This window comes from Stegodyphus dumicola, chromosome 12 (assembly GCF_044657685.1).
Source record: "Stegodyphus dumicola isolate Sdum_Otavi_A_Nest chromosome 12, ASM4465768v1".
Classification (NCBI taxonomy): domain Eukaryota; kingdom Metazoa; phylum Arthropoda; class Arachnida; order Araneae; family Eresidae; genus Stegodyphus; species Stegodyphus dumicola.
Genome location: NC_140779.1, coordinates 33676636 through 33699359, shown reverse-complemented (window position 1 = coordinate 33699359; position 22724 = coordinate 33676636). Strand labels below are relative to the sequence as shown.

General features: G+C 33.6%; 1 protein-coding gene across 1 annotated transcript; it reads left to right on the top strand.

Moving 5' to 3' along the window:
• The first annotated feature begins 18407 nt into the window (after window positions 1-18407).
• LOC146993531 (uncharacterized) lies at window positions 18408-21267 on the top strand. Its single transcript, XM_085827394.1, has one exon. The coding sequence runs from the start codon at window positions 20368-20370 to the stop codon at window positions 21265-21267; it is 900 nt and encodes a 299-aa protein (XP_085683520.1). The 5' UTR covers window positions 18408-20367.
• Window positions 21268-22724: the final 1457 nt, after the last annotated feature.

The window sequence follows — 22724 nt, the reverse complement described above, 5'->3', positions numbered from 1 at the left end:
AACAAAAAAAATTGTCTTCGAGGGAACTAAAATCATTAAACCTCGTTTCAAATTCAGTTGTTAAATTTGCAATTTGTTCACGATATATTGGTACGATATATGCATGCACCAATATATCGTACAAAACTATGATTGGTAAACTGAGACCATGAGTTCGGCCACATTCGGCTATCGGGGGATGCGTACAAGTTCTGAGTGCACGTGTCCCCCAAAAGCCGAAGGTAGCTGAACTCAAGCTACTCATAGCATTTGTATTTAAGTAGTGTGTGTGTCAGCTCGCTGTGAGTAATCTAACAACACTGAATAAATTATCGTTAATTACTTAGCAGTAAACATTTCATTTTTTTCTTCGTCGATATGTTATTTTATGATTATATATTATTATTTGCCGATATATTGGTGGGCAGCAAAAATATTTGTTGTGGGCCGCATGCGGCCCGCGGGCCGCGAGTTTCACATCCTTGAACTAGAGAGACAAACAATTAAAAATCGGAATTTTTACGTGAATATGAAACCATATTCATTTGTAAAAACTGCCATTTTAACCATTTTCGTATTTATTTAACTTCAATTGCTCTCGTAACTTAAAAAATAAAGACATAAATTATGACCAGGAATAGCTGGCATTACGCTAAAAATACTTCGAATGAATTATAGCAGGGCTATATCCTATACAATGGAAACTATTTTATAAATAGTTATTAAAAATTATTGAAGAAAGATTTAAAATGGGGTAAAAATGCCGGATGCATAACTTTATCCACATATCCATAAAAATCTTCCATTCATTGCGTTTTAATAAAATGAGAAGCTTATCTTTTCAAGTAGTTTCTTAATTAAGAGAAAGCGTAAAGGTATAATAAAAGCAAATGCAGCTATTAAAAAGAATTTGAAAGTGAGAATATGTAAAATCGTAACGTACTTGTATTCGTTTCTGAAAGAAAACATATTTCAGGGGAAAAAATTAACACTTCATTAAAATAACGCCGAAAAGAATCTAACAAATCGAAACAAAAAATCCCGTCGCTTTTCTGTTACAAGAACATTTCTTCATACGGTGGTTCATCATTCATCTTCAGATGAAAGAAATGACACGGTAAAGGACTTTAATTTTCAGCCTTGGAGAAAAAGATAAAAGTTACTTTTCATCCTGGAAGAAAGAATACATATTTTACGGGAAGTTAAAGCACAACCTTAATAATTATGTAGCTTAATGAATTCATTGCATATTTATCTTTCAGATTTGGAACTTCCCAGAAAAGATTATGTATGCATGCACATAATATAGATAATCTCAACGACTCTTTATATTATTTTATTCAAAAAAGTAGCAATGAAGTAATTCTTCACAAGAAAGAGGAGCAGTAAAACTGTGGCTGTACAAAGCACTTTTTATTTCATACAGTCTTTGAAAGCGTAAGAATAAGATAAAGATTTGGAAAAATAAAATATCTTTCAGGCCAAAAAAAACATATTCAGCCATCAATCTTACGATACGTCATAGGATTGGATAATATTCTTTTAAAGTGGCTGTGATCCATTATATTTACTTCCTTGTACGAAGTAAAAAGGAAGTATTGTAATCGCGAAAAGTTTCAGGCAGCATATTTCAACGAAAATATCTCATTTTGACAACTTTCGATTGCAATTTAACGATGTTTTTGCGTGATATCTGTACGTAAGGACAAAATAAAAGACTCTGTTCCTCCAAAAAAATTATAAAACTGCTTTAAAATGAATTCTGAAGAGAATTTTTGGTGGCGTCTGTACGAACGTATGTACGTACGTACGTATCTCGCATAACTCAAAAATGAGTAGCCTCAGAACGTTGAAATTTTATATATAGGACTGCTATAACATGTAGATGTGCACCTCGTATTTTGGTTTCAATCGGCAGCACCAAACGTATATAAATGTATTTATATATATATCCACTCTGTTGCCCGGCTCTGTGATCTCAGATTCTTCTCTCTTATATGTTTGTAAATTGTACATTTTTTGCTTTAAAAATGATTGAATTATGTTGTTCTTATCCTCCGGTTAAGGTTTTTATGCCTTTAGTAAATCTGTATGCAATATTTTTAGAATCATCAACAATTTTAAAATTGTTTAAGTGCCGCTAAGCCTAATAATGTTTTTGATGGCGGCCATTGATTGTTTACATTTGAAACAGCACACTAGTGGATTTGTTGCCAATCTAGAGAAAATTAGCTTCGCAACAACAAAGATAACGCCTTCATTTATTATTTAAATCATGCTTAATCCTTTCTGGAATTTTTTCGAGAAAATAAGCGGTTAAGATTTACTTAAGAATATTAATAATTTTTAATACAATTAGAATACAATAATTAGAAATAATTTTTAATACAGATAAATTTAATACAATAATTAGAAATAATTTTTAATACAGATATTTTGAGTTTTTATGTATTTTTGCCTTGTCGCGAAGTGAAAACTGAATTAATTGAGCGAGAAATACTCAATCGTCTGTGAAAAACTGTTTCTTTCTTGTTTTGTTTGCTTAATTTCTTTTATATATCGTTCTAGCTTTATTATAGTATTTGAATAGAACATGTGGCAACGATTAGATAATTCTTTAAATGATATAAATTTTGTGCATTCTGAGTTATAATATGAACGAAGTATAATACTGTTAAGTGAACCTAGCGCCAGAGTGTCGCTATGGTAAACAATGTGAATTTTAAAGAATGCATTTATTCTATTGTGGTTTATGCGGTGTTGTCGAAGTAGGTTTAATTCAATCTAATAAGTTTAAATGAAATGCAAGAAAAAATGCGTATAATTTAATATTCCGTACAAGGAAGTCATGTGGTGTACACATCAGAATTTTTTAACTAATTGTAGAGAATTCTAGTAAGATGTCTAAATAAAATGTGTTATGTTCTGGGAGACTATAGAAAACAACACAAAGTGAGACATTTCCTAGCTGGTAAAAGCTTAAATATCGAAATGTACTTCACCCCCCCAAAAAAAGGGGACAATTCTGTATTCTGGCCCTATTGACGCAATTCAACTTGCGTTTCCCATGTCTCGAAAGCGCGATTTAGGATATATATTATATTTATATATAGCGTTGCTCGAATATAGGTATTTTGACACAAAATCGGACATTTTCCGAAATAACATACCAGGATTTTCCCATATTTTTAGTCTAAGACGCAAATTACACCAAATTGCCAAGTTTTGTAAAACTCTTTCGAGTAGTTTTTTAAAAAAATAAGCTCTCAAAACTTTAGCTCCTTAATTGAATTTGATATATATTTATTAATATCTCTTTTTCATTAAACTTACTTGATACTTTCTTACAGAATTCAAAATTTAGGCTTAAACCAAATACAATTCGCACAGTTTTTATGATTTAATTTTAAAATTTGTATTTTTAAATATTTTTTATAAATTTTTCTAAAAACATTTTGTATTATAATCTATAAAATATTTAACATCATCTTAAAATAGATGAATGTTTAGGCACACCTGCATAAAGTTCGAATATTTTATTCAAAATTTTCTAAGATATACATGAAGTTACATATTGGACTGTTCTGAAGTTTGGCATTTATCTTTCAGCGATAATATCGCCAAATGTGGTTTGTGCAATTTGATAAAATTATTTGAAAGTATGAACGATGACTACACCAAAGTGCCAAGTTTTGTAAAACTGGTATGAGTAGTTTTAAAAAATTAGCTCTCAAATCTTTAGCACTCCATGTTGAAAGAATTTTATATGTATTTATTAATCTCTCTGCTTTTATTAAATTTATTTTATTCTTAATTTCAACATTTCAAAATTTAGGCTCAAAATAAAATTCGCCCATTGTTTATGATTTACTTTTCAAATTTGTATTTTTAAATAATTTTTATGAATTTTTCGAAAACAATTTTGAAGTATAATCTACATAATTTTTACCATCATCTTAAAGTGGCATACCTACAAAAAGATAAGAATACCTAAAAGGTAAGCATTTTAAGCATACCTGCAAAAAATTAAAGATTTTTCATCAAAATTTAAGAAGATATACATGAATTTATGCATTGGCGCGTTTTGAAATTTGGCGTATTGTTGAAAGCGATAACATCATGAAATATGGTTTAGGCACTTTGTTAAAATTATTTGAAAGTAGAACGATGTGATTTTTTCCCGCTTATGTATGATGTAAAAAGCGAAAGGAAAATAGGTTGCCATAAATATTAAGTAGTTCGCCAAGTGAATTGTTCTTGGCGCAAACTGAAAAAAAAACTGTGCCAAAGGTAATTTTTTTAAATTCTCCGTAAATTTCGCACCAAATTTTACAAAATTTAATATTTAGGTATAATTTGAGTCGTAGAATCGAAATATGGAAAACAAGTGGCATGTCATTTAGAAAAAGTTCGATTCTGTGTCAAAATACCTATATTAGAACAATAGAATAAAGTAAAGTTAAATTTAATTTTAAATAATTCTCTTGCGCCATTGCTGCAAGGAATGAAATTTGAATTTAACAAACATTCTATATTCGTAAAAAGCAAATTAATAGCAAATTCAAAGTTAATTTAAATGAAAATTAATGCAAACAAATAAATGATTAGTTAGTATTGCGAATTAATCTACAATATCATTTAAATTCTGAGAGCATATGTAAATCAAGTGCAAGTATCAAGTTCCATGAATAAATATAAAATTTAAAAAATTATTTAATCCTAAAAAATTTATTTAGAAAAATGCATATGTGAATGATTGTTGAGCAGGCAGGAGACAGACTTATAAAGGGGAAGTTGCCTCCAAACCTAACTCTTCAATCATTCAAAAACAAAAGTAATATCAAATGTGTATTAGAACAATGTTATATACAAATCTAATACATATCCTCAATCTAGCTTTCGAGTCGACCATTTGCAGATATTTGGCGACGAAATCGGTGATATGCCATAAACCGAGCGAGAACGTTATGGAACGCATTCCTTGCGGTTTTCCCGAGAATATTCTTGAAGATGGGTTAAATCTATATATACCCTGCTTGTACGCGGAGTAGACGTATCTAGAATTCAGTAGTGCAGTAAAGTGTTTTGAATCTTGAGATTAGCTTGAGAGCGATTGACCGAGTCGGAAGCTATACTTTCGTGCTTTGCCGTGAAGCTGTCTTCATCATTATATCCTGAAAGCTAAATTGCTGTTTGCTTCAGCATGTGTGTCGTAGGTTTTTCGACGACTGTAAACGTGTCTTTGGAACTGTTCTGTGTAATATTGGAGAATAATGTGTGTTTTGATTCTTTATCAAATGTTATTGTCAATTACTCCAAGTCTACGAACCCGTAGAACGCAACATTATGAAGAAAGATTCTGAAACTATCACGACATCTTGATGTCGTGATAGTTTCAGAATCATCACAGATCATATGAATATCATCACAGCTCATAGGAATGCCGTTACATTAACTGCAAAGCAGTAATTTAAATAATGCGGGAATTTAATAAAGTAAACTCAAATTACTAAGAATTTATAAAGAGTTTAAACGTTCTTTTTCGTTCTAAAATATGAAACGAAATTCCTTATTTTAAGACTAAATGAATAAAAACTTTTTCCATGGGCACTTGTAATGCAAATATCAAAACAAACGAATAATTTAAAGATATTGATTAGATTTCAACAAAAAAAAAAGTTTAATGTTTTAAGATTCTATCGCATAAAAGTTTAACTGCACGACATTGGTACTCCAAATAAAGACTTGATAATCGGCAACTCATCACGATTTCATTTAGCCCACCTTGGTTTCGTTGAAGCTCTTACAGCAACCTGTTAAGGAGGGGGACATTACATATTATAAATATTACTTATAAGGAGTTCTTGAAGTGCTATGAAGCACTTCTTGGTAATCACTGGGAAATCTTGGTTTAATTCTTGGCAAGAACATGGTTAAATCTTCAAGATTTCTGCAAAACCAACTCTGACAAGTTAGAGCTTTAAACCTGCTGGATGATGTATATCTCATTCTTTGAAAATGTCGTAAATTTTCTTAATATTTAATTTACTGAAAATTATCCATTCACTTCTAGATATGTGACGAAATTACAATCTTTTGTTCTCTTTAAAAGGTTCTATTTGAGACTTGATCTTGAATCTCAGGAATAAAATTATAAAAGCGTGGTATTTCGAATAAGAGTATTGCACATAAAAGAATAAAATACAGCATTTGAAAAGCATACAAAATGGCTTTTTGAGAAGTACTGCATGAAGAATTTAAAGAATGCTTTCAGACATAAAAATTTTAAGAAAGAAGTGGGGATTTTAGTGACATCACAAATACAAAAGTGTCTTGAAAATGGTTTCTACAAGCACCTAGAAAATTTAGCACATTCTTTAAAGTATATATCTTCTCATTTTAAGTAAAATATATACTTTTAGAATATTTTCTTATCATCAAAAATATACTATTTCACTTTCTTAAAAGAAAAAGTATGGAATTGTATAGAAAGTTACGTAGATTTACGATTTTTAAATTTGTATTTGGTTTCTCACTTATACTAGTAAAAGAGAGAAACAAATAACAATAACTGGTAAAATAGAAATTACTTTTATTATTTAACTGGTGGTTAGAAGTGTTATGTTCTTCACTTCTAAATTGCTAAAACTTCTAAAAAGTAATATATGTTCAAACACTTAAATATAAAATACGAATTTTTGTCATTGAACAAATATATATATTAATACAGCTTAATATCTGATTCATTGTTAAGTGCTGTTCTTAACGTTAAAATATTTATTACAATCCAGTCATATAATTGAATAAAATATATATTTAAAGAATATTTAAACGATATTTTATAGTTGCTTCGTATCACTTGTTATGTCTATTTTCATTAACCGGATTTTGCTTTAATGAAACATTTTCCAACTTCTTTTAAACTTAAAAGAGCTCCCTTCAGCAAGATATTTAAATATAAAAAAAGAAAAAAAGAATCTATAATACGTTATAATCAAAGTACGTTTCTAGACAAACTCTTATTGTTTACTTGATCATTCATGACATTTACTAAGAGATTACAGTCACTCTGTTTTCTTAGTTAAATCTTAACAGGATTTATTAGCTACTGAAGTCTAAATCAGTTTGTTAACCTGAAGCATGTTTGATTTTGTTAACTAAATTCCAAATTGAAAATTTGTTTAAATTTAGAATATTAGCAAATAATTTTATGTGCGTTTCGTAGAGTACCTCTAAATTCGGCTTATGTCAGTTTATATCTCTGTATAATTATCTGCTCTGAAAGCTGCAGTGAATGCTTACATTCGTGTCTAAACTTAAGGGGACTCGTACACCTTAAAATTCATAAGATGTTCGAATAGGTGACTGTTGCAAGAACTGGGATAACTTACTTATTTTAAAAGCAATTACTACCAACTTTTTACAGCTGACTACATAATATAGCTGCTTGCTGAAATAGTCATCAGAAAGTTTGTGTTGCCACAGATATTTTTCTAATTTAATCCGCTTTGTGACAACATTTTTCTTCATGTTTCCAAATTGCGCGCACAGTTTAAAACATTCTGTTTCATAATTTAATTCCATATTTATTATGTAGCTTTTATAACATTTGGAAACTACTATGAACGTAAAATTCTAAAACTTTCATGTTAAATTTTTATTTCATGAGTTAAGTTTATGAAATGTATTTTATTAACAAAATTTTTAATGTTTTCGTCCATAAAATTTTTCAATACAAAAATAATCATCAGATTGTTGGTTCAGTTAGAAAATAGTGCCCATATAAAGAATTCCATCCAATTTCAAGTGTGTACCATTAGCCATTTTTAAAATATCATGCGCACAAGGTGGAAACATGGCGAAATATTTTGTCACAAAGAGAATTAAATTACAAAAATATTTGTGGCAACACAAACTTTATGGTTACTGGTTTCCAAAGCAGCTATATTATGTATTCAGCTGTAAAAAGTTGGAAGTAATTTCTTTTAAAATAAATAAAATATCCCACTTCTTGCAACAGTCACATATTCGAAAATTATGAGGGGTTTAAGGTGTATGAGTCCCCTTAAGAACACAAACGCTATTTTATGAATTTTTCAAAATATACTAGGTATAATTTAAAGAAATCTGTCATGAAAGCAAAGTAATAAAAGGCAGCACTTTATATCGCATTTCACTGAAAATACTCACATATGTTCGCGAGTAATCTTCGTGTAACAAATGTCCAAATTGATGGTACAAGATGGTAATATGATAGGATCACCTCTAACAAATACACAGACAAAGCGTCGCCATATTGCTAATGAGATACTTAATGTGTCCGTGGGGCATCCACACCCACTTACGCACCAAAGCAATTTTAGCTTCTGGATGGTTATTAAAGGTAGTTGGTGAATTGAATTTGACTTCCGAAATGCATTACAAATGCGTTAAATTGGATCCAGGTTTGCAAATTTCTCTGGCCAATTATTCCACCAAGTATCTTCGTTACATTCATCCACTATTTTAATTCTGCGGGGCGGTTATCATTCATACAAAAGAACTAAGTCACCAGTTTCCCGCATGTAAGGCTTTGCCATCTTCCCTATAGGTCTTAGAGCAGTAAAGGTGCCTGTATTAGACAATAATAGTACCTCCTTGCAAGCAGCAACAGCCTGGAAGTGCTCAGTCAGCATTTTCCTCTTAGTTTCAACAGTCTCCATCAAGCACCTTTTTCACATGTTCTGGTCCTTCTTTCAGTATTTCTCACTTAACGTAGTCAATCCGCGAAGGACATAGCACTAAGCTCTAAATTTAATCAGTTCGTAGAGGACACAGCACTGAACTTTTACTTTTAATTCCATCGATGGGATCCAACAGGCTGAAGAGTACCTAACCAAGTGGGCCAGCCGTTCTGTCGATGGCAAAAGGATAATTAAAGGTGCCTGTATCAAACGCATAGAGTGATATGTGGCTATCCAACGTAATGTCTGCTCAAGTTATGATATCTTAACTGTCATACCGATCCCTTTCAATTAATGCTGAAAGAACAGTATGCAGTCTCAGGCTTTGTCCATCTGAAGGCCCGTGAAGAAACAATGTCTGTTCTGAATCTGTGTTCCTCGCTAAAGAGAATTTGAATCTAGTGAGACTGGATGCCAGTCTGATGTTCCCTTGCACCATGCCAGACGTGCCATGCCTTACGCAATAGTGTGAGCGAGACGCAAACAGTTTCCAAAAGAAAAAAGTCTTCTCATCTGAAAATTTTAGAAAACTGTACCCTTAGAAATTACGTTTCTAATAGAAGCAGAAAGTGCCATGGGAGCTGTATGGTTGTAACTATCACCTGACTAGAAGTGCCAAATACCGTTTATCGCTTGGCGGTATATTTCTTGTAAATCCTTTCCATTCTCCTTTTGGATATGGTTCCGGTATTTTGAGCAATATCCATAAATTAGAGAAAACACTAAATATTAGAATGAGCTGTTTGTGAGATGAATTTAGAATTGCCCTACATCTAGTCCGTCATCGATATGCCATTTCATTCCGTCATTTGAACGTTGGAGATCGTTCATCTGCCACATTGCTCATTACATTTAACAAATGTTTACAACAAATGCTAAGATTATTAGTATTATGTATTAATAACAGAAGATGAACTCCAAATAATTGCTTTTCATACCCAATCTGTCAGGGCTTCATCTTTATATACAATTAGTAAACTGTTGCAAAATTAATTGCAGTGACACAGACATAATTTTGATATATAAGCGCTTGTCAATTATATCAATTATAAACGCCAGTTGTTCGTTAACGTTCAAAAAGAGACATAATTTATTAAATTTAAGAATTCAGTACAGACGATTTTAACTCTTAATGTATAAAATAACAAGCTTTTAATATTGTATGGAAAGGATACCATCAATTCAGATACACAAATTTTCTTCTTATAGCAAATGTAATGTGGAAAAAGTTCATAGCAATTTAGTGAAAGTTACAATCTTAGAAAAGTAACAAGAAATATTGATGAAAATAAATTGCAGTAATGAATAGTTTGTTATAAATGCAAACTTTATGCAATATATTTCATTTGTCATCTTACTGAATATTTATTCAGTGTGTGAATTTTCCTTATATGTAACGTGAATACCAGCCGGTCTTCCTTAGAAAGTCCTCCGTGAAGGGATGTCTTCGTGAAAAAAATCTTCAGCAAACATTTTTTCCCCAATGGCAGGCTCTAGCCGTTTATAGGAGTTCGCTACTAAGGCCGGAAGTGGTGGTACCTTTATTTCGTAGGCACCTAACAAGTAGAGCACCGTTGCTTGCCATGAAGGGACTTATAAACTGCATCCATGCTTTCTCCGGAATTCGAACCCAGGATCTTTGGTACGGCAGTCAGTGTAACTAACAACCTTCCCGTCTAGGCAGCTGTTCAGCAAACAACATTTGCGGGCTTACTAATAATACATAAATAATGCGGGTGCAAAATATTTTTCAAATCTTTGAAGAAAATAAATTATAATTTGCTTTTTTATCACCTTTTTAACTAAGGTCACTGAATGGAAGCTGCAATGATTTTCAGTTCTAGCTTTTTTAAATAAACACTTAAATGTGCATATGGTCGGAACAGATTCTCGTGTACGTTACCTTTCTCAGTGAAGCTGTAAATCGTATATTTAGTCTCTAACGAATTAGTTGTATTTCTGGTATCGTATTTGAGTTTATTCCATGTTTATTTGTACAGCCACTAGTACACTAGTACAGCCGAGTTAGAAAATATACTTTTTTTAATCGCCGTTTTACTGATATATTTAGGCATCAATCCTTTCTAAGATTCCTCTTTATAATTAGAAGACCATACGAAGCGGCGGAATTTACCTGAGTCTGACAGGTGATAATTAAGTTCTAGACTCTCTGATCTTCGGATGTCATATCGTGATGCTTTAACCTATAATATGGCTTAATGGTATGGCAGAATTTCTCTGTCAAAGGACGATATATATAAGTAAATTACAAGCATCCATTTTATGGAAAGAACTTTGATATTTTAGACACTGGATTAGTCGAACATCTTGGCTTTCTATTCTTTGTGAAAGAAGAAATTACAAAAACAATACATATTTGTAGATTGTGTTTTTAATCACAGTTTCCCTAACATTTCGTCGTATTTTCTTATTAAGACCTCAGTATTCTTTTTTTATATGCAAAATTACTAACTTATTAACGAAGTATTATATTTATTTAAAGCATTCAGGGAGAGAATAGAATTACGTTAAAACTAGGTATCCCTTAAATTGGAGTTTGACTCTCAAATTGCCATGCATATCCCCCTGGATGGTTTAGTCATAACGGAACTTGACTGGTAGTTCGAATTCCAGATCCAGGTTAAAGTATGAAGTTTGGCTGTTTTTGCGTGCTCTTCCTTCCTTCTCGTGAGTTGTTATATCGATTAACCCTCTCTGACGCTCCATGTGCAACTCTCTCAGTAACTGTTGTTGTAAATGACTGTTGAATTCGGCCGTTCCCTTCAAATGGTTCAGAAAGTAAGTGTCTTACCATTTGTGAAAAGACTATTGTATAGTATTACGTATCCAGCAGTGATCCATATGGTAGCGAATTAATACCATAATTATAATGCATTATATCATCAAAAATTTGAAGAAAAAGGTAAATAAAATATTGAGTTTGGAACTAATCTACATTCATACATAACTTGAGAAAAATAAAAGCAAAAGAACCAGAAGTTATAACGTCTAATCTTAGGAAATAACTTGTTATAAATATACATTTCTTACAGCTGAATGAGTTCTTAGTTTTCTAGCATATACATTATTTGTATGTAATAATTCTAAATGCAAACAAAATATAAATATGCATTTTCTGTCTCGAAGATATGGCTACATGTTGCAATGAATTCGAACGTCCTTGCAAATATTTCGACGCCTTTCAGCCGTTATCTAATATATACTACAGTGAAAAACTTGACAGTGAAAATGAAACACGAAGAAAGCATGCTCCGAAGAATATGCAAATTGCAGGACAGGCACTGTGAGCCGAGTTATCCAAATGATGCGAAACACACTGCATTATCGCGCAGGTGAAACGAGAAACAAGTTAAGGGATCTGAAGAATCAACAACACGTGCAATGCTCCATCGGGCAGAGTAATAGTTTTGCAAATTGTTTTTCTATTGCAGAGAAAGCATTAGAACAAAAAATATCAGGACGTCAACAACCAAGGCACCTTCAGCAGACAGGCGAGTACACCAGGGTTATGGTGATCGGATTGAGAACGGCAGGTTGGTCCTTGCGCCGAATTGTAGCGAACAAGAACCTATAACTCGTCTTCGTGTGCAGGCAGGCCTCCACATTATTCATCTTCAAGGGTGCTAACCGCAACCGCTCAAGGACAACACGAAAAAGATTGCAACAACCGGTTTCTCTCTCTTCTGCTGCTGGCGTTTGAGAGGGGAGGACGTGCTTGGCCGATGCGATGTGCCATTTTCCTGCCCTTCTTTTTGCGTTTCCTTCGATGCTGTCTGCTATACATGAAAATCCTTTTTAGTGAAATTTTTACATGAAGATTCAAGAATTAATTGCACTATGATTTTGTTTCGAGCTGATGGAGAAAGATTGACTTTATTCTGAGTGCAACGTTGATTCTGGTGATGCGCATCACTCGTACTTGATGTTAAAATTTACTCGTCTGTCTGGTTGATAATTTTATTTATATTAATGCTTATTTTAGTATCAAAGATGAAGAATAAAATTTAATTGATTTGGTAACTTACAGTTGTCATACCTTGGGGGGTAAGTACTTTGATTTCATATTTCCTTCTAGATCACACATTTTGATCCTGCACGTTATCCAGTATTTCTGGCTTATTGCGCTATTTATTATTACACTACGGTACACCGGCTGTGGCGAAAAAGGCGGGAAAAAAGTATGATACGTTACAAAGTGGCGATACTGCCAGAATGGCATCAGCACGTGTAGATCGACGCATCCACAGGCATGCGTTGATGACTTCACGCGATACTTCCGTCGACATTTTGAGCAGGTGCAGAACACTCTTGACGCTCCCATATCAACCAGGACCATTATTCGCGGATTGACAACCGTCGCCTACACACATAGCGTTCATTAAGAAGATTACCACTGGGTTAAGAGCACAGGACCCGTCTTCATGAACTGCTTTGAAACACATCTCATCGCAGCATGGGAAATTTTCAAACTGTTTTGATCTGAAGAAGCAGTGTCATTTTAGCGTTACGACGAAGATCTATTACCATAAGTTACTTAAGCGAGGGAGTATCTAAGAACGACATCAGGCAATGGGGTTCACTATTAAGTAACGAAGGGCTGCTCTGTCTCGGTAGCGAACAAGTATTGATAAAAATTCCCGAAGGGCGCCAGAGAAGATGCCAGTTATAAACATGCAAGAAACATTCAACAATTACTAGCAAATTATGAAATATTGGACATTGCATTGAATGTTGTCCAGAATTTCATTGCTAATTGCCTCTTGAGTAAGTTAACAAAATTTTTGTAACATTTGGTAGTGTATTGGACCCTTAATAGGACAACCTGCAGCTTATAATCAGAACAAAGTCTGAAAATTTTTGTTTTACCAACCCATATAATTGATGTTTCAAAAGTGTTACATTTTTTCGGAAGAAATTTTTGAAAGTGATCCAATATGGGTTAACATTTAGCTTTTCACCTCAATAAATCATCATCTGTTTCCCTTTATCCACATATATCAATGTCGTGTATGTAAATATATTTAACTCTTTCGCATCGAAGTCGCCCGTAACGCCCGTTCATTCAGGCAACGGCAAACCGCCCCAACGCCTCGTTTATTTTCTACCTAGTTCTTTCCCCTCCACGTTAGTGTATGGCTCATTGGTTTTGCGAGTTGTTAAAAGACATGTCAATCATTGTTTTGAAGCAAATAAAGGAGAAATACGGAAAGCTACTGACGTTCGCAGGTGCAATCCGGCCCTAAGGTGAAACTGCACACAATGGAAGAAACCGCAGAAAAACCTCCAAGAGCAGCAAGGGGGAAAGGAAAACTATTCCAAGACAAATTCGTAAACACGGGCGTTTTCGATGTTTGTTGAAAACAGATTTGGTCGTGTCTCGATGCGAAAGAGTTAATGCTTTCATTTCTTCCTTGATGATTTGATTAGTTGACCTATTTTTTTCAAACGATGTCTCAGGAATTTTCCTAGTAGAAATTGTGTCTGAGAAGATTTCAAGCCATGGCAAAATATTGCTATGACTCTGTAGTTTTCCATGTGTTGAATATGAAAATGGAAACCTGTTAATATTGCCAAGCAAAATAGCAACCCAAGATGGAATATGTAATGCCTTTCCATTTCTTTTCTTTCTTTCTTTTAAATATGTATTGTGATATCGTATCTTTGCTGACTGAATGCGTGATTGTCGCCTAGTTAGTGACGCTGATTGCTGCTATTTAGTCACGTTTAATTTCATTTAATTTCTGAATATAGTCATGTTTCTCCTTATTCCGTTTTAATCTTGAAGTTCGCGGGATGGTTCAGACAGCTTTTTCCTTGTTACCAGTCTCACTTATCTGGCAATGGTCAGCACAAGCCCACGGCATTCCTCATGGCAAGGAGCCAAATGCGCCCGACGTCGCTAACAAGAGCCTTGAGCACCATATAGGATACAGCCATACTTTAGGTTAATTACGCCCTCAGTTTTGAGAGTAAGCTCCTCTGGGGGGGGGACGGGTCCAAGATTTACCTAGTCCTCGTCGTATACCATTAACCTCTCGAGAGGATATATTTAGAGTGCCCTCAAGCTGCAGACACTATGAATTTACAAACATCCATTCGTTCTCCAGAATTTAAACGTGGGCCCTTCGTTACAGCAGAGTCACTAACCATTATTTCGGTCTAAGTCTCTAACAGTTCTTACAACCAACAGTTCAACAGTTCCAGAAGTTCTTGTCCAACAGTTCAAGACGTTCTTAAAGTGCTTTGAGTTACGTCAGCGCTATTTTTTAGGAAGTTTCTAGTAGTACTCGTTTTCTTTGTTAACATTACCAAGTCGATTCTGAAATTCACACTGTCGTATGTGATGCAGACTACGAGCGCTCACCCTAAACCAGCGAAGATTTGGAAGAGGGAGTTCTGATCACAATATTGTTTTTATAGACTCTTATTTATAAAAATGTAACTCTACATAAAGCTCCCTCCCACTGCACTCAGTACTCCTTAGTGATACATATATTCCTTAAACTCACGAGTAATGTTTTTGTTTTACTAAACTGCTTAGTAAAACAGAATGACACTTATTTCTTGTGCTGAGCAGTTTCATGTAATTTTTGCGTGTCTATAAGTAAACGTGTTTCCGTTTTTCAGTTCTGGACAAAGTTTTGGTTAATGTGTCTCTTCGGAATTCGTGAAGTATGAGATGAGTGAGTAAACTCATATCATGCGAATTAATGAAATCTGGTGACGATGATTGTTCTAGTGAATGCCGTAGTGAGTTTCATTGCATTTTGACATCTTCTCTTAATTTTCTGCTTGGTTTTCGCGTTAGAGTACTCGGTTTTAGTAAAAATGTTAAAATTCCGAAAATGAAGGAAAATGGCGTCGGGAAAGAGAAAAGTACCGTGCAGTTTGTTTATTTAAATTAGAGCCTAATATCTAAGGAAAGGGATTTTTTAATTTTCTTAGCGGTAACCAGAATTTTACTTCTTCGTATTATTTTACTACAAACTTCCATTACTACAATGGACTATAAAAATAATGGGAGTTTAAGTTCTTCTATTAATTACTTCCTGTTAATTTTATTTTATTTTTATCTATAAAAGCTTTTGGCGACTATACATGCTCATCTTTCAAACAATAAATATTTAATGAATAATATTTTTTTTTCATTGGAAAACAGGAAAAGGCTATCAAGAAATACTTTGGCTTAGTAGTTTAATTTAAGTGAAAGTGAGAAGCATTGGTATTTTTAATGTCTGAAAGATAAATGAAAGACCTTATGATGCTGGATTCACTGCAAATTCCGTTACATCATCGTATATATCATCCAGACAGGATTTAATACGTATTCTGAAACAACAAAAATGGATTTCTAAATTGTTCAAAAGAGTGATAATATGTCAAATTTATGCACAGAAAGCATGGTGTATATATTATTGTTCTCCGTGTTTAAATTTCAGAAAATGAAGTATTTCTGCTGTCTGTATTTACTATTTGTATTTATTTTAATAGTATTTTAACAATAGTATTCAAACAATAGTATTTTACTATTGTTTGCATGAAACTATGCAATATTCATAAAATTGTGTTTTTCGTTCCATGACGTTAGTAGAAATACAAAAATATAGGAATGCTATTTATCTTTACCTTATTTAATATAATCAGGTGGATTCTTAATTTCTCCCTCAACGCATACGTATAGAATCTCATCAGATTTGCCTTATTTATTAGCTTCCCTTATTTAATATGATCTGGATGATTCTTTTAATTTCCTCCTTAACATATACGTATAGAATCTTGTCAGATTTGCGTTGTTTGTTAGTCGCTGTACCAACATTGAAAACGTTAAGCGTGTTTTTGAACGTTATAATTTGAACAGCCTACTTGGAAAAAGAGGGAAAGTTGAGGTGACTCTTACACTAGTACCTGCGAGTATAACAAACATTAATTACATCACACAAATAAATTTGTCCCTAAATAGAAATACATATCAATCACTAATGACGATTTTATCACTGAATAAGTTAGATGTGCTTTTTATGTATTTCTGTATGTTGATTTTAAATATGCTTTGTAACATTTTCCCCCTATCACCTATACTTTGAGGGACGCCGTTTTCTGATAACAATTTATAAAAGGCCATGCTTTAAAACAACTAATTATCATTAAGATGTGAAACGATACCATGCCAAGCGGCATGGTACTATTATAATGACGATCACTACACTCAGTACAGTCAGGAATGTTAATTGGGATAGAGAGCTGGTCGAAACAGTGGTGGCAAGCAACACCGCATCATAGCGCTGAAATTGAAAATTTCATTAAACAAAGTTACTTATAATATCGCGTTCTAGAGAATCTACATGAACTACATAATACCTACACCCACTGTCATAATTTCAGTATGGTATAGAAATTTTGTTATATAAAATTTGACATCATTGTGCTGTATTTCTTAAAAAAGAGACAATCAAAGCAACCTCATTTGTGAATACTCTGTAGCACACAATCATGCTCAGTGCGTTTCGGCAGAGCTATGAGTGCTGGTTTCGATACGCGAAAGCTAACGTTCACCCAGTTAAATTCTCCATGGACATCAGTCAAGGGTTGATTCCAGGGCCACTAATTTCGCCTTATGGCAACATCACAGGTCAGATTGCTCTCTTGATTTAGCCGTATCTGACATTTTTCCTTGAGGCTATCTAAAGATAAAGTCTTTGTGTCATTATTAAGTTAAAATTTAGGAATATATGAAGCCGCAATTGCACACTTATGCTTCAGCATGCACTGACGTAATTGACATCTCGAATGTAGAAAGATATTTAGAACAGAGGAATCACCATGGGTAATATTCCAAAACATGGTGATATTATATCAGACAACAGAGCTTCTGTTATAAATACAAGTGCAACAGTGCATTTTCACTTTCCATATGTGTCGTATGTTTTTCCAAGAACCTTCAGTTTTTCAGATTCTATATAATATGAACATTACTAACAATGTGTAGTAATGTTGAAACGATTTATTTCTATTCCTATGAAGGTTTCCGTACTTTACTTACATTTCTTTTTGCTATGCACTCCCTACTTCCAGTTAGCTGAACCGTACAACAATCCATAATTTTCAGTAAAGGAAAAAACGTTACCGTCATATCGTTAGATATCGTTGTTAAAATGAAAGTTAAATTTCCTACGTAAAATCCCAGATGAACTTGCACGGAGAACATTTGTGATTTAAAAATAATTGATATTTTCCATGTATGAAACAGATACACAGAATTATTCAGTCACGTGTATGTGTGCTCAAGTAAAATCTACGAAAACATTTCCCTGATAACGGCTAAACTAAGTCCTATCGTGCATTACAAAAGGGGGAAGACAAATGATTATGTGTGTTTAAAATAAATCTGCTTGCAAACGAATTTTTATTAAAAGTGCATTGAATTTGCATTTTTTATTTAGCTTTCACCTTCTGTGTAAGTGTGAAATGTGATAAAACAGGAGAAGTACGCTTAATTTGTTTCGGAATTCACTGCGCTCCTAGAAGGGTTTCCATCTGGCAAAGATGGACCCCCTGAAACATCTCACCCCTCGAACCGCCCGGTTAGCTGACGAACGGCGCGTGCGCAGCTGCGCCCACTCGGTCCAGCGAAATAACTGCATGCTGCCTTACGTTCGCCCGTCGTTCCAGCCTCTCAAAATCGACGGAGCTCTGGCCGGTAGGACGCGCTAAGAGGCCGGATGAATTGAGCGCGAGCTTATTTATTCGATTGTGTCACTTAACGTGGGATGAAACAACCCACCCCCGATTGAAGTGTAACTCAGTGTCCCGATACGTTGTCACCAGGCCTGGCGAATTTCACCCGGAAAGAAAATTATCCGTTAAATGCAGGTGAAAAATCAGCGGATTTCTCTGGTGTTGTGAAAAGCGCGTTGTTTGTTTTTTGTGCACATTCGGATGGCCCACGAATTTGGAAAATGTTTGCCAGTGTTGCAAGAAAAGTTACACTCGGATGGTTCAATCAACCCCGCGATTTCTTTTAGGAATATGGGAATTAATTCTTTGGATATGTCCTCTTCGTATTGTTTCCAATTTCTTGCAAAAGCAGTTGCTGAAAGTTTCGTTTAAGTCTTTTGAAACAATTTGTGATTGTGTGGCGCATGTGATTGTTGACTGCGTAATCAAATAGCATCAAAATGATTCTAAATTTTCTCTAATTGGCTATCAAAATCAGAGGAATACACTTCTAATTTGTCTGTTTGGATACCCAGTATATTTTTCTTATGGAAGCTCAACTGTTCGAAGTATATATAATTTATGACTGGAATGAACCCTTTATTACTAGAAACAAGTTTTGTTTACTTTTAGAGAGGGGGGAAATGTGGTAACTTGTAAACCGCAGTTTTTAAAATTCTACACAATGTGCAGCTTTTGTTGTGAATTTTACCAATCTGATTTCCATTAACAGCTTTTAGCAGCAATGTTTCAGTGGATCTCTTGGATACTAAAATTATAATCGTGATACATATGCTTAATTCTTTACTTTAATAATTCTTTACTTTTAAGCATTTTAATCACAGATTTAAGGTGGAAATACATTTGAATATATATAATTAAGAAATTCGAAAATATTAATTAATTTTTAATTTTAAATACGCAATAGATAAATAATACTTGTCTGAGTGTGGATATTAAGTGAAGAAAAGAATTCATCTTCACTCATTCATTCAAATTATTTGAAATTTGTTCAGTAAATTTCGATAATATATTTAAAAGAGATATTTACTTAGACTTATGTTCGAATTTAACCTTTCGCAACAGAATTGATCATGTTCAATTTCAAAAATTCCAATCAGTTATTACTGAGAATGTTAGTGCTTAATTTCCTTGAAATCTCAGTAGCAAATACTAATCTTAATATGATATATTTGTTAAGTACTAACTTTAAATATTTAAGAATGTTTCAGCACATTTACATTCCAGAAATAAACAGAATCGCGACAACATGTAAATACTTATTTTCTTAGAAATAGAGTGATAATCTACTTTAATTATAATATTCCTAATTAGTGCTTTATTTTTAAAACACAAAAACAAGATAAAGAGTTTTTCATAGCAGTATCTTGGAAACATGGTTGCAGTGTTTAATGAAAACTCTTCATGTTTTTGCAGAGAATAATCTCATAAAATTACATTGTTCAGCTGTCATATATTTTCTGTACATTTATTATAGTTATTCCGTTTCAAAGTTACAACTTCGTGTAAAATTTATAAAAATGTTTAGCAGACTTGAAGCTAAATAGGAACCATGTGCCTGCCGTGTGATTAACACATTTTTGTAACAATAAACAATCAGCTTTGCTATTCTGGTGTGCATCCTAAAACAAACCACTTTGATATAGTAAATAGTTCACATATGAGTACATAAACATGTTTTATTTCAATAGCGTAACAATATGCTTACGAGCCTTCTAAAAAAGTGGCCTCTTCTCCTCTATAGTATATATGCAATCATAGGATAAACGTCCAGTTAACAATCAGAATAAATGAGCAATACCAGGACAATATATCTGTCCAAAGAGGACAAAAAACGCTTCAGGTATATTACAATCTACTGCAATAAATATAAGTGTGCGAATACTTAAAGTTTTGAGGTAAATACATCATGACAGACAATCAAAACCAGTCGGGACAGAAGAAATCCAAGAAGAAAAGGAAATCTTACATTAAAGATGGTGTCGTGCTCAAGGTGTCTGACATCGAACGTGAGTGTGATAGGTTACGTAGGAGACCCAGGGCTGCTTTGTATCCCCTGTTGCCAATCACTGAACCTCTAAAGCTCAAACGAAGATCTATTCATCTACAAAAGGGTAGAAGAAGGCATCGTAAACACTGCCGGAAAAGACTTCATCCTATAGGCATAGAAAAAAGGAAGCATACTTTTTCTAGAGGATTGGATAGCCGCTCTAGGTTAGTGACCACGACCACTACTAGTGGCAGCGAGGTCAGCAGCCTAGCATGCTCAAGGAATAGGGACCTTCTAGCGCTGCACAATCAGAAAAGTTCGCTCAACAAGCCGCATTGGGCATCGGCAGAACTGTTCGTTGGGGATTGTTCTTTGGAACCCCCCAGACCACCATTTGCGGTGATCGAGCACCCTAAACATCACCATTACCACAATAAAAAGCACAAACATCGAATTTGCCACCATGATCCCCTACTTTGTGGGCACAGGACGTCGATGACCACTTCATTAAAGGACCTGAGAAGGCATACCAGACTCTCCAGTAGGCATCACAGGAGGTGCCTGGACCCAGAGGCTGGTACGGGAGATAAGGACAGCACGTCCAGCAATAGCAGGTCAAGGAAGATAGTGAGTTTCATAGTAATGTCAGTGGCTTCATTCATTTTGATGATGTGTGTCGCTCTGGTGGCTGTCACTTTGAGATTAACACCGGCTATTGATGAACTTGGTAAGAAAAAGTTTCATCCCTTTTTTGCTCAGTTTTATTTAGTCTTTCAAACTAAATATCTTTATTATTATGCTTTTTCTAGTAGAAAGTAATGGAATGAAATTATTGCTTACATCAAACAATTATCGAAAAATTAAATAAACTGCTGAAAAAAGGAAACTGGGAGAGAAATCATTGAAAAAGAAATTTGTGACTTTCAGCGAAATAAAATCCATTTTTCTTTGCAAAACGTACGTTCAATGCCATGGCTATTCCATGGTTATTAAAGCGCCATGGTTATTATAACCATGCTTATTCAAGCATTGTACTTAAGTTTTGCAGTTGGCACTATAATTCTCTGTCAACGCTGCAGTACACAAACCTTTAAAACTTAGCGTCTCAAAATGTTTTGAAGTAAACTGTAGAGGGTTTTTGCTTAGAAAAATTATTATATTATTAAGTAACCCTAATTTTTATGTTTGATATTTTAAATTAAATTGTTTGAAGCTACTAAATATAGCAGAATTATTGTTCTTGAAACCTAATTGATATAATGATGACTAGTAAAAATTACTTGTCAAAGTATTAATTGCTTGTACAAATTGTAAACAGTAATTGATCAGTTTTGATGCTAGGTGGTCGTAGTATATTTATAAGATATGAATATCTTGCATTATAAAACTAAACGTGGCCGCGATTAATAGCAGTTAAGAATAAATCATATGAAAAATTTTAAGCATAACATTATTTCATCGAATATGTTTCAAAAAAAGCTTTTAATGTAATTTACACAGGAAACATTTTATTATTTCAAACTAATAAATAATTAGACATATAATTACTTAAATGTAATTTTATGTAACAGACACATGTACAGCATTTGCTGCAAAAATTTGCAAGTTAAATACACTTTTACCGTATGTGAACATAATATCCATTCAAAGCGTCTGATTTATAATATATGATAACTGTAATCAATTTTATAATACGCATACTGTGAACAATTATTTCGTATTATTATTAACCGTAATTAAACACGAAGCTAATTAATTTATTTTTTAAATCAATAGTAGCAATTTTAAGATGTTACATTCTGATGATGATGATATCGTGTCTATGATAAAGTGCAATTATACAGCTGCAAAGCTGTCAAAGACATCTAAAATACTCTAGCTTTGCAACCTCGGCAGCTCTATCAGTATAAAGTAGGTCCACTGGGTCTTCAATGCCGATGTTAAACAATCTGGCCTGAATTGCTGGGCAGCTGAAGATGTGATGGCGAGACAGTGGGATGTCATCTGGGCAATGAGGACAAATGTTGGTGTAACTACGCTGTCCGTCTGCAGAAATCCTCATCCCTTTTAAGTGATTTGTCCTAAATCTAGTTATAATAGTCGATATGGCTCTGTCACAGTTCAATTCCGGGATGGAGTTTCCTTTAATTTGACCGATTAGTCTGTGGCTGGGAACTGCATTGGCATCAACGAGGGTTAGGCAGTTAGATGGCTGAGGAGAAGTTATATTCTGATAAATAACTCTTTTAAATGGAAACATATATTTTTATTGATAT